The sequence below is a fragment of the Lissotriton vulgaris genome, chromosome 1_1, assembly GCF_964263255.1.
Source record: "Lissotriton vulgaris chromosome 1_1, aLisVul1.2, whole genome shotgun sequence".
Lineage (NCBI taxonomy): Eukaryota > Metazoa > Chordata > Amphibia > Caudata > Salamandridae > Lissotriton > Lissotriton vulgaris.
The window spans coordinates 1,048,487,217-1,048,500,252 of record NC_141685.1 but is presented as its reverse complement, the minus strand read 5'-3'; the positions used below and the strand labels follow the sequence as shown (position 1 = coordinate 1,048,500,252).

Below are 13,036 nucleotides of genomic sequence, written 5' to 3'. Positions count from 1 at the left end.
TGATGTCCTTGGGCTAAGTGTTTAGCGCTCTATAAGTTGTATTTCATTCATTCATTCATTCTCTACCGCCTGCAGATGCCAAGTCATGATAATTGATCATATGCAAGGGTCAAGGTGGATATGCTTTGCTGGGAAAATACATAAAGGCTGATTTACCCTACAGTGCTCTTTGTTTATGTGCTGGTTGTGACATGATGATTTTTAATTTCATGGACATCGTTTAAAAAAAAACATTTTCAGAGTAAAAGCCTTTAAGTTGACATAATGTTTTTATATTTCTTTTATTACTTCATAGAAAAATAAAGTTTACAAGAGACAGAAATTAACAAAGGAAGAAAACTAAACAGTTTTTCCTAGTTAACTTGGTTTTCATTTTGTGAAGTTATCATACAATGTCATTTACTTTGGTACATTACTAACAATAAAAAAATGTCTTTGATATTTGAACTTGTCATTAGAACCCTACTTATGCCATTTCACTTTCTAACAGTAAAATAACGAGCTTACAGGTACATGCATCAAAGGATTTTGCGATCCCAAAAGGTGCTAATCGCAAAAATCGTCCGTTTGCAATCGCAAAATCTGCTTTTGGAATGCATGAAGGGTGAAGGCCCTCGCAATTTGAGAATTCGCAAATATTTGAGAATTCTCAAATTGCGATTGCATTTAAGGAATCGCATTTTGCGATTCCTTAAATGCAATGCATGAAACTTTTAAAAAATTGCGATTTCGCAATTAGGGGGAGCAAATTACCATGAGGTTGAACCTCATGGTAAATTGCGAAAACTTTGAAAAATGCACTTTTGTGCATTTTTCAAAGTTTCATGTTGTGCACACACATGCCCTAAGGACATGTGTGTGCACAACATATGTGCACAGATTGATTTCAGGGGTGCAACAGGGTGTCCATTGGACACCCCTGCACCCTTGAAATCGCATTCTCAATTTGCGATTCGCTAATTGCTAATCACAAATTGAGAATGTCTTCCCATTCATTCCTATGGGCCTCTAGGCCCATAGGAATGAATGGGGAGGTATCCCTTAATTGCGACTCCCAATTTGCGAGTCGCAATTAAGGAATATTAAGAAATCGCAATTTATTTAGCGATTTCTTGATGCATTGCATTTTGCAATTCCTTAATTGCGATTCCTTATTTTTCGCAATTAAGGAATCGCAAAACAATATTGATGCATGTACCTGTAACTGTGTGAAATATCCATGTTTTGTTACGTTATTAAGAGTTTCAGAGGTAAATATTGATGCTGCTTTGTCCTTTTTAATAAAGAATTGACAGCTGAAAAAAGGAATGAATTCAAGTGTTACAAGTGGAAAAAACACATTTTGGGGGCCATTTTCCAACATGGTGGCAAGGGGTGCTTGGGCCCAATGTGTACAATGGTTAAAATTACGTTTTGGGTTTTACCAACACTTCAGCAATGTTTCATGGTTTTACGAAATACAAAAATGCACATTTAATCCTACAAGAGTGGTCATTCTTCTGGGCTATTAGTTAATCCGATTATTTCAGGCCTGAAGTCTCGCCTGGTAGTTCGGATACCTATCTTGGAAGCTGGACTACAAGCTTGCAGGAGTGTGGCTTAAAGCACCTTCTTTCTATCACAGTCGTACAAGCATTTCCCTTCAGTAGGGCAGAGTTATCAAAGTGCATAAATATCACATCTAGCACTGAAAAGAGGCTCATCAGCTTTACAAAGCACTCCTGGAATGTACACAAGAAACTATAGGCAAAAGTATGTCCCTCCAAAGTCCATATTAACGTACGTCTAGGAGAGAGTTTCTGAAGAAATGTCCGCCAAGAGTAGTTCTTAGTATTTTGTGAGTCTCTTTCTTGAAAATACTTTTCATAAAAGTTGTGCCAATAGGTGCAGGTCTTAAATACTCAAATAGAGTGAATCTTTATTTTGCCAGCACTGCTCTCCTTGCAATCAGACACAATGAAAAGTACTCTAATGTGACTCAAACAAACAAATGCACCTTCCAAAATCCTGCCATGGTCTTATTATGCAGCCTTCCTAGCTAAGAAGCTCAGTGAGAAATAATGAGATGTGCAGAAGGCTGTCAACCACTGAAGGCAAGTGAGAGGAAGCACGTACTGTAGATATTGGAATCTGAAGGAAAAAATGGCCAGAAAGTTTCTCCCCAGTGCACCCCTAAACTAAATGATTGAGCTCAACCCTCCTGTCGGGGCAATGTCACGTGTGAGGCTTTCCAGCCGCTACAGTAAATAACACCTAGCTGCAAGGCTGTCTCTCTAACTTGCAGCCACCTCTCAAATGAACATTCATTTGGAACGGTTGTAACAGTAGAGTGCGCTCTATCTGAATGCATCAACCTTCCTTCAGTGATAGCAGCAACATATGGCCACCCCATAGGAACATGGCTCCTAGACTCTAGATAACACCACCTTATGAAGGGTTGAGGACAAATGGATGACATACCAGCACAGTCTGACTTTGCTTTCCAGGTGGGATCAAGCATTAGACAACAAGGAGTAATATGGATGCTTGTCTGAAAACAATGGGCACCCAGCAGTGAGCTTAAGGGCTTTATAAATAACAAATAACAGTTTAGAGGCTTCTGGATGCAAGGTAGGGAGAATGAGTGTCCCCCCGCACAGCGGACATGTTCAACATGCTCCATGAAAGCTGTTGGAAAAGAACGGTAATTGGCATTAAAAGAAAACTGGAGCAGCCGGAGCAGGTCTAGGAAGATGCAGAATATGCTTTGGAGATCTCAGCAATGAAGGCTCCTGCATGTACTCTGGAACACCCTCCTCATGAAAATTACCTTAAATATGCTGACACAGTCGTGTTGCCTTGGAACTCTGTCTGGGTGAACAACCTTTACAACAAAACTTTTACAACGCACTACCATTACAACGCGGTCATTACAACGCAAACCATTACAACGCATTGCGCTGGGGGGCGCTCTAGGATAGGGAATAAGTTTAATTTTCTATCCAACACCTTCCCTAGTGTCCACGGGGACTGGAGTTGGAATAGAAAATTAAACTTTTCACTATCCAGCACCTCTAAGCGCTATGCGTTGTAAAGGTATGCGATGTAAAAACCGCGTTGTAAAGGCAGGCGTTGTAATAGCCTGCGTTGTAACGTCATACATCCCTCTGTCTGGTAATTGTTTTACTTGGAGGATAAGTGGCAGGGGTGATGTGTCCAATTTCAGTTACCTATCTCCCACAGTGTCATTGTATTGTATTATAATTGTATTTATATAGATCTACTACTCTTGACAAGGTATTGGAGCACTTTATGTCATGTAGCATGCTAGCCCGTTACCCAAAGTTAATTGGTATTAGTTATTGCAGAATATTGTTGGTCATTGGGTTAATCCTGGGCTCTGAAAGAATTAGTTGCTTCTAATAGTGCATTAAATTAATAGGAGTTAGGTGTAACTATCAGGGTGAGTTCACGCTAGTGGAAACAAACGTAGTAAGTAAATAAAGTACAAGAGGTAAGATACTGTGATTTTTCAAAAAGAGGTAACACTGAGAAGGATTCATGATTTATTACAGTGGGAAGAATTAAAAGGCTAGAAAAGGTTAGCTGTTGCAGAAATGGCTACTCAGAAAGGCAGGTGTGTGACAGAGGAGGGCACTCTTAGAGGTACTAAGTCAGGCAAAGGATAGAGTCTAGGAGAGTATCCTTTAAATAGAAACATAGGAGCTTGAATAATCCCTAGCTATAAATCTAAGTCAATTTTCATGCCGTTTTTTGTTTTTCAGTATATGGTGGGAGTAGGAAATTGAGATAGGATGCAATCAGAGGAAATATAAAGTATAGAAAGAAAGGATGGCATTGGTTATCTCTAGACAGGCGATACATGTTGTTGCATTTGTAATTGTAATTGCATTTATATAGCGCTTACTACCCCTGACGAGGCATCGAAGTGTGGTTGTTCTTGTTGGCTGTTGATGGTGTTGGTACAGTCTTTCTGTTTTTACACAGATATTGAACATTATTGAGAATGTTTGTACTTTTTTTCTAATATGAGGTACTGAGTTATGTGGCATATCCAGATAGCAGTTGTTTGCGGTTTATCTGGTAAGATTTTGAGGACTGGACAATCTCTAGAATTTGCATTGATCATTCCTTTGTGTATTTGTTTGAGACAGATGAATGGGTGGTTTGTTTGTAGGGGAATGTTAGTAGGGGTTGTTTGTAAAATAATTCTGCTGGTTTAGTGCTTTCTTGATCCTAGAGGCTTTTGGAGGGTATCTGTCTGTGACCAGAAATTGAGCTCATGTAGATACTTTGTTGGATCACATTGGGAATAACCAGGTATTAACCACACTTCCTAACTCTAAGTGATTATCAGTGGCTCAGAATTTGCAAGTAGGGAGTTCCATCGTTTTGAGGTTTGAACAGAGAAAGTAGTGCCACCAATGGTTTTCTTCCAGTATGCAAGAACGATTGAGCGTCATGACAGTCTGGAGTGTAAGTTCCTGAGTTGGGAGTATTTTACGATTTTTGTATGAAAGAATTTTGATCCTTTGCCATTTATAGCTTTGTATATAGTGCACATTAGTTTAGAAGAGGGCCTTCTTGCAATTAGAAGCCATTATATAGCCTTTAGGGCTATATAAGGTTCCAAACTATTTAGTTCTAATCTGGTTAATTTATGTGATAAAGTGCAATGTCTAGTGATAAGAGGTGATGTCTGATAAATTGAGTTATAGTATGGGGTATTGGGGGCTAATTACAGAGCACATGTTAATATAAGAATGTACGGTATAGTAGGAGGACACCTGGCCTAGTGGAAAAATGCAGAATTTACAGGAAGGGCCTTCTTGCAATTAGAAGCTATTATATAGCCTTTAGGGCTGGAGAGATGTGGGCTTGTATATTTACATTTAGTAGTAATTTTGCTGCCTAGTTTTGGATTCTTTCCAGCCTTTCATGACATCTTCTTGCTCAGTTCAATGACAAAGGAAAGGTGGGACGTTTAGTTATAGGCTCCACGTGCCTCTCTCCAAAAGCACCCAGGGCAATCCAATTAACTGTGGCTCTCTCCCTTGACATAATTAGGTCATCGGACATGAGTCACGCAAAAGAGGGAGGAAAAGTGAACACTTCTGGAACTGTAGTGTAGAATGAAAATTCCTCTTTAGCTTTTTATTACTAACAATAATGAAATCAGTAGCATTGATATATATTCCCACCTCTCTCTAATTGCAGTCTCATCCCACCCCTCTTCTTCTCCCTGATACTTGAACATACTTGAGCAATCGAGATCCACTTCTCCAGGATTTTGGCTCTCTGCTGTGCCCGGAGTTGGACGTCTGCAAGTACAGATGCCATGACACAGCTGGTGATAGCATTGAACTGCACTACAGTGGCACGGACTGTGGGTGCGATATGTTTTTTCTCCTTTTTGTCTCGCTGTGACCAGATGCAGCCTAGGCAATGAAATGGTACGACACGCCGAAACAGCTCCTGCAAGAAAGTGCACAATGATATTAGAGTTATGATTCGTTAACCGTGCAAATCAAAAACATATAAAGTACACATAAAGTCCCCTGCTCTGATGTGTGGAACAGACCTGCCACCCAGAGAATAATTTCAACTGTGTGATCATATGGGAGAAGGAGGCTAGGACATGCACAGTGGGGTTTTGGACGCCTACACTGCTCAAACAGTCACACTGGCCCTCCCCATCAACAAGAACTAATTCATCTGGGCCACCTCCCATGTCCTGTGTAGGGTTTGATTGGAGCCAAGCTTTGCAGACTGTTCATACTTGAGCTTGAACTGTATTTTTCACTGAATTATTGCGTGATGAGTGAAGAAACCACGTGAGTTGGCACACTGCTCTGGGCTTTGTTAATGATAGCAAACTGTTCAGTCTCTGAGATGTGCAGGCATCTCAAAGACAATAACAGAGAAGGTCCCTGTCTCTGAGTCAAACAGAAACACTGCTGTCATCTCAGGTTATAGTTTGTTAATGTGTGAAAGAAACTACATGCCTTTGCGACGTGCTGCATTAAGCCCACCCTTTATTCTGACTCACTGCATCCATCAGTGTGAGCTGCTCCGCCACCTCCTCTGCAGGGAACGCAAGTAGATCAGCCTTCTCTTCTGAGACGTCAGGTTCTGCTTCATCCTCTGGCATAATGAAGCTAAAGCGATATGGAGAACTAACTGCAAAGTAATAGAGATTGATATGAAAAGGGACATATGAAAACAGTGGAAGAGGGTAACAGCAACATCAAATTTATCTAATCTCAGTGTGCCAATCTTCCCGCTGCCCTGGAATATGAGGAGCAACAGAGACATGCAGGATCCTTTCTCAGATGCTAGCTAGCAAAGGCTGCCAAATATGGACAGGTAGTGTTCCAAACAATTTTTGCTCTAATCTGGTTAATTTATGTGATAAAGTGCAGTGTCTAGTGATAAGAGGTGGTGCCTGATAAGTTGAGGTATAGTATGGGGTATTGGGGGCTAATTAGAGAGCACATGCTAATAAAAGAATGTAAGGTATAGTAGGAGAACACCGGTCCTAGTAGGAGAAATGCAGAATTTACAGGAAGGATAGATCTAGCCGGAAAAAGTGAGGCCCATTCATAGGGCGTAGCAGAACGATATTAAGTCTGAAGTGCGGTGTGGTCTGATATGTGGAAGTGTTTAAGAAGTGGTAGGAGTTCTCTAGAGCAAGCAAGCAGGTGATGTCAAATGGCAGGACATATTATCTAGTGTGAGGAGAAAATGAGTGAGTGGATGTATGTGATTTTTAAGGAGGTGATGTGATCTTGTGAGACGAGGTTTGATTCAGTGGGAGAAGGTGGAGTTTATTTGAAAGATGAGGAACGTACTGCAGAGTTACAGTATTGGCACATCAAGGGTCGACCTATGCAACTTTTTCAGATTCCTCCTCATGCGATAACGTGAGATGTATGTTAATACATTTGTATGTGATGTACACAGTGGTTATCATAGAAATGTAGCATGTATCTCCCTCACAGACTTCCCATAAACAAAAGCTAGATAAACCCTGTTCTTTTGGGGTGGGGTATTTGGTGACAGGAGGGAGCTTGGGACTAGTGGTAGAGCCATTGGTCTAATTGAAAAGCGGTAGCCTAGCATCAAGGAAGCGAGATGTAGAAGTTTGAAGCATGGCCTTTTTGAGGGTGACTGAATTGAGCACTGTGTAGCAGGAAATGCAGTAGATATTGTGAGCCTAAAAATAGCTGCATCAACTGGGACAGCCTACCCAGATATGTTTAGAATATCTGTGGCATGGGCTCCATGATGAAGCATGCCACTGAAGCGACAACATAGTGGGTGACAGTCCATAACATAAACGAATAGGTTTGCCAAGGAGGATTAGGTTTGATACAAGTCCCCCATAGGGCGTGGACACCCCTTGTGATTTTAAGGTAGTAAGTGCAGAAACAGGGTGCACACAGTGATTAGCTTCTGTCTCCCTTCCTTAGATTAGCAGTGTAGCCCAGGCATAGTCTTTCTCTAGATGTCTAGTAGGAAGAAGAGGTAAAGTGCTCTGGTCGGTAGTAAGGAGCTCTGCTCGGTGGTATCTGCCATTCAGAGACAGTGCTGTCTAGTGAGAAGTAGCAGGGGATCTGATTCTTAGATTTCATCTACTTAGGTTTGTGCCGTTCTGAGATAGGTGGTGTTAGCGAAAAGGTGTATTTACACACGTTTGGAGGTCTTATTGAGAGCAGGTATGGTCCTTACACAGGTTTCCTTCCCACATAATAGGTGCTGCTAAGTGAAATCAGGACTGTTTCCCTGGTGGGATGTATAGTTTAGTTGTAGTAGTGATTAGTGAAAGACAGTATCCACTTGAGATCGAAATTTGCTTCAGAGGTGGGTGGTGTACTGTACTCCTTACAGCACACTGATTGATAGTTGAATATTCACCCAACTCCCAAAGACTTGGGGTGTTTGCCTCAGTCTCTGGACTCTGTATTTCTTACCCTCTTCTTCAGTGCCCTCTTCGTGAAACCTCTGCAGAAGCATGGAGACCTGCAGACTTTCCTTATCCTCTTCTGCTCCTGAAGGCCCTTCCCTCAGGTAATCTTGAATTATCTTCAGACATGAGTACTGGGGCTTTTGCCGGAAGTCCTCCGGATACTCCTCCATCCAAATGCTAAGGATGCGCCTCACGACCCTGCAATAGGAGAACCCACCAAATCACACAGTTTACCATCCCAGGTTGTGCCAATATTTCTTGTGTGTAAGCCACAAATCACTAATCTTCAAAATAAATTGGGTAGGCAATCTAACATTAAATTGCAAATGAAGTATGATCCAAAGGCTGCGTTTCTCCTTTGTTCACGGAGCAGACTACTCAGAATGTACAACAGGAACCAGTATAAGCCTTCAAGTAAAAAGAAAAATGCAGACCTGTCGATTCCTAAACTCACAGATTAGCATTTGCATTTGTATAGTGCGTAGTATCCCTCGCGAGACGTTTATTATTATGAGGTATAGGCAATACCTAAACAATTACCACACTTGTGAGACAATCGAGATGTGTTTGAGTCCGATTGACACTTGCTCATTACCTCCCTCCATGCCATGGTACTTCTAGCTGCCATTGCCAATCTTTAGAGGCCACTTGAAGGATAGTTTAATAAGTGTGTAGGTATGTACAAGGTAAGCATGTAAAACTCCATGGAAGTGTAGTTCAGAGAAGCACATATAATTAGCTTAGTAGGCAGGTAGAGTAGATGGGTAGGTTTCAATGAAATTCTTAGGAAATAATTGTGCTGTCTGCATGCTAGACATTCTACCATATTTGCTTTGGCCAGCAACCCAATGCTGGTACTGCTGAAGATTGGAACGAATTTGAGGAAATACAGGGCAGATGATCTAGGTCTGTAGAAAGAATATTTTCCTGGGGAAACAGACCTATCTTAATCATAAAGTGAGTAGGAGGTTGTGAACCTATTCAAAGATAATTTTCAAAGTGCTCATGGATGTATTAATCCCTGTGTATTTTGCCTCAACTCATGCCTTCATCTGACATTGGCAAAGCATAAACCACTTTTTTGGTTTATAACTGTTTTATTGTTGTTTGTTTGGTTCACATAGACAACTACTGATCGAAGAGAACACAGAAGACGTTATATAAAAATATCCTTAAACCCCAACTCTCCCAACTTACCCACCATCTCTCCCCTTTCCCTCTAGCAGTTTTCCAAAAGAAAAATGACAACTTGCACTGCACTATCTAGCATATTAGAAGACATTGCAAACAATCCTCTCAGGGGACCCCCCTGGCCTTTTCTTAGTGTGGCGTTAAGTGGCCAAAGAGCAGGGCCAGGTCGTCTGCAAAGTTGGAGCAGGTCCTCGTGCCAGCTCCCCCTTTGACTGTTCCCCTGTCCAGCTTTCCTGAGGTCTGCTACCCTTTGCTGCCTGTCTACCTGCTGCCCTCTGTTTGTGCCTCCTTTGCTATTTTTGTGCTCTGTTTCACCTTTTCTGCTAATTTTTCGGCCCTCTTTTTTGCTTATTTTTCTGCCCTCTTTTGTTTTTCCTGATCTTTCCTGCTCGTTTTTCTGCCCCCTGTTTTTCCCTCTTCTGCTCTGTTGTGCCTTTACTGTTCATTTTTCTGCCCTCTGTTTTTCCTTTTCTGCTCGATTTCCTGCCCTCTGTTTTGTCTTTCCTGCTCGCTCATGTTCCTGCCCTCTGTGTTTGCCTTTTTGTGCTCATTTCTTACCTCTTCCCACTGTTTCCTCAAGACCTGCTTTTCGACTGAGACCTCTCACCCCAGTACCCAGACACCCCAGGGGTGTAAGAACTGCACTCTACAAATGATTACTTAAAGCCCAGGTCGTCAAGCTGTGTCCAAGGTGTCCATTGGTTCCCATTTTTCTCCTTGCCGTGGATGCCTTAATGTCAGTCTATTTCCAACAGGAAGAGAAAAGGCAAGAGCAAAAAACCCTGGTGGACTCCGATCCTCACCTGGAAGGCTTCAGTGAGCTGTACTTCATGGACCTTCTTGCAAATCATTCCCTTGTAAGAGTTCCCGATGACAAGTTTATCTGGCACACCATAATGGGGGAGGAGTTTTCAAAGGGTCTCTCTGTCCACGCTTTTGAATGCCTTCTCATAGCTGATTAAGTTAACATAGAGCGGGGAGTTCCATTCCGTTGACTGCTCAATGATGATGTGCAGTGCTACAATCTGGTCTGTTCAAGATCTATCTTTGCTTAAGATGGCTTGCTGGTCTTGAAAATGAGCATTGATCTAGGGCATGTAAGCGCTCTAAATTCTTGAATTAGGAAGGCTATGCAAAGTGGGTTTACTAACCCACTGGAAAGTTTCTCTATACCCAGGAGCTGTCATAATCTGTTAAGCCATGCATCGTAATTAGTTCTATGTCTTTCCTCCATAGTGCCATGATCACTGGCTTAGCAGAGCCAATGATCGTGTTGCCTCTGTTTGAAAGGAGTGGGTGTGTTTGCTCATTAAGTAAGCCCAGTAAGATGTATCCCAGGAACTGTTGGATGCCAGTGGAGAATAAAGTGTTTCTACTGGTGGGGACTTCCTGCTCGTAATGCTGTAACTTGAGACATCTTCATAGCAAGTGTGTTAGTCTTCTTCTGTGCCTACACTTCCTTTAACAGGCAGAAGATTTCTTGTGAGACTGGGCCCGCATTTGAGCTGGGGTGTAATACCAATACAAAGTGATCTTGGTCATGGCTTCCATACCTGCAGTACTTGTGGCAGAGGTGGGGTCTCTATAGAAGATATCTGGCCATTCTTCGACAGCAGTAGCGGCTGCTACCAGATGGGGGTGAGGGGGATGAAAATACTTACCCGAGTATGGCCAGCCAATGCCTCTTCTCCGTCCTCTTCATCTTCTTCCTGGAGACTGCAGCAGGAAGCACTGGGGCTCCCTGGCTACCCAAAGCCAATCACAATGCTACATGGCAGTGTTGTGAATGGTCTGAGTGCTGTGGTTTTAGTGCACAGACGGGGACTGTGAGCCAGGGCATGTTCTCCACCCAGGCTGTACATGACAGTTGGTGGAGAACATGCCAAGTGTGCATGACAGTTTGCCCAGCCCACAACGGCCAGTCAAATCGTCATATGCACTTGGAGAGTGCAACCACTCCTCTCCCTGCAGTGCTCTAGCGTCACAGAGCCCAGCCCCGTTCGCAGGAAACGAACGGAGCGCCTGCAGTAGGAAAAATAAAATTATAATAACATTGCGTTATTATCATCTTATTTTTCCTTTTTTAAATACTCAGAGAGCAGTGGGGCGACGCTCTCAATATTTTCCCTGCTGTGTCTGCCACACAAATGGTAGCCACTACTGCATTGTGTGTTTCTGAATTGATCAACCAGTTTCTGAATCAAGGGCAAGTGCCCTCCTGTGTCCAAAAATCTATTCTCGCGCTCTTCTTAAAATGGTAACTTGAAACTAACAAACTTTGAGGTACATATTGGGGCAGCGTTACAATCAGCTACCTATGAGCTGAGGCAGCTGAAACAATTCTGCCATTCCTAGATCAAATGAATAATTTAGGAACTGTTGAAGTTAATTAATGCCAAATTTGACTACGCATATGCAGTACTCAGGGAACTCCCCAAATTCCAAATTGAGTGCTTGAGTACAGCAGGTGCCGAATGCAAATGCCCACCTGGTCCTGGCAGTGATAGTGTTTCAACCCAACCACAAACACTTTTCTAGTTGGATCTTCTTTGAAACCTTATAACTGGTTTACAAATCATGGCTGGAATTGCTCCTGTGTACCTCCTGGAATAAATTACTCACAATATTCTCCAATCAAATGATGATGGTTTCCATATTATCCCATAGACAGGCGACATAAGATGCTGTATTAGACCTCAATTGTTGAATTCTCTGCCTCATTTGTTGGAGATACTTCCACACTTCAGAAGAAAAAAACTAAAGACATTTATTCCAAAGTTTGGTGGACAGTGGTCTTTAGTTTTGATGGTCATCCATCAAAGTTTAACAAAGAAAAAGTGAAACTTTGTTATTGAAACACAACTTATACCTGGCAGTGACAGACAGAAAAAAATACATCGCTCCATCTATCTGAAATAAGGTGGACAGCGTATTGCCCTTCCTCCAACTGCCCCTAATTTATCGGAAGAAGCTTTCTGTGACGGAGCCAACCGGGGCTCTGCTGATTATTATTATTATTATTATTAGCGGGTTTATATCGCGCTAGGATCATCTCCCGGAGGAGTATCTCCGCGCCTTTGAGAAACCTTTCAGCTTGTAACAATAGGTAGGCAGATGGTAGTAATTAATTAGGAAATAAAAAGGTTTTTAACTGTTTCCTAAATAGGAGATACTCCTGACAGAGTCTCAAAGAGAGAGGAAGGCTGTTCCACAATCTTGGTCCGGCAATGGACAAAGCTCTTCCACCTTGTCTGGTCTTTCTGGCTCTTGGAACTTGTAAAAGACCTTGTTCACTGGATCTCAAGGATCGAGCGGGCCTATAGAGAGAGAATCTATTGTTTAGATACTCTGGGCCTTTGTTCTGGAGACTTTTATGTATAGTGCATCCTATCTTGTATTTCACCCTTTGTTTGATAGGCAGCCAATGTAGGGTGTTCAGGAGAGGCTTCGATGGTGTGCGGGGAGGCTGATTTAGGACAAGACGGGCCGCCGTATTCTGGACTACCTGCAATCTCGCGATAACTCCCTCGTTGACTGACAGGAGCAGCCCGTTGCAGTAGTCCAGTCGACTCAGTATAAGGGCCTGCACTAATGTTCTCCTAGTTGTGTCAGGGAGCAAGGGGAAGACTTTCCTCAGCATAGCGATCACATGGAAGCATGAACCCACTACTTGATTGCTGTTTTGTTTTAAAGAGAGTTCCTGGTCCAGTCGTACACCGAGATTTTTTACCACCTGCTTTGGCTCTGGGACTGGGCCAAGGTCTTGCGGCCACCAGTCTGGTGACCATAGGAGCTTTGCCTCACCGAACAGCATCACTTCCGTTTTTGCCACATTGCATTGCAGGAAGTTTGATGCCATCCAGTGGGCTACTGCCT

General features: G+C 42.5%; 1 protein-coding gene across 4 annotated transcripts in view; it reads right to left on the bottom strand.

The window, feature by feature from the left end:
* RGL3 (ral guanine nucleotide dissociation stimulator like 3) overlaps window positions 1-13,036 on the bottom strand; it is a 448,342-nt gene that overhangs the window by 137,156 nt on the left and 298,150 nt on the right. For all 4 annotated transcript variants that reach the window (XM_086962749.1, XM_086962747.1, XM_086962756.1 and 1 more), the window contains exons 5-7: window positions 7,974-8,167; window positions 6,050-6,180; window positions 5,260-5,475 (exon numbers count right to left, since the gene is read on the bottom strand). In XM_086962749.1, the coding sequence (XP_086818875.1) occupies window positions 5,260-5,475; window positions 6,050-6,180; window positions 7,974-8,167 (541 nt within the window). The remainder of the gene's footprint in view (window positions 1-5,259; window positions 5,476-6,049; window positions 6,181-7,973; window positions 8,168-13,036) is intronic.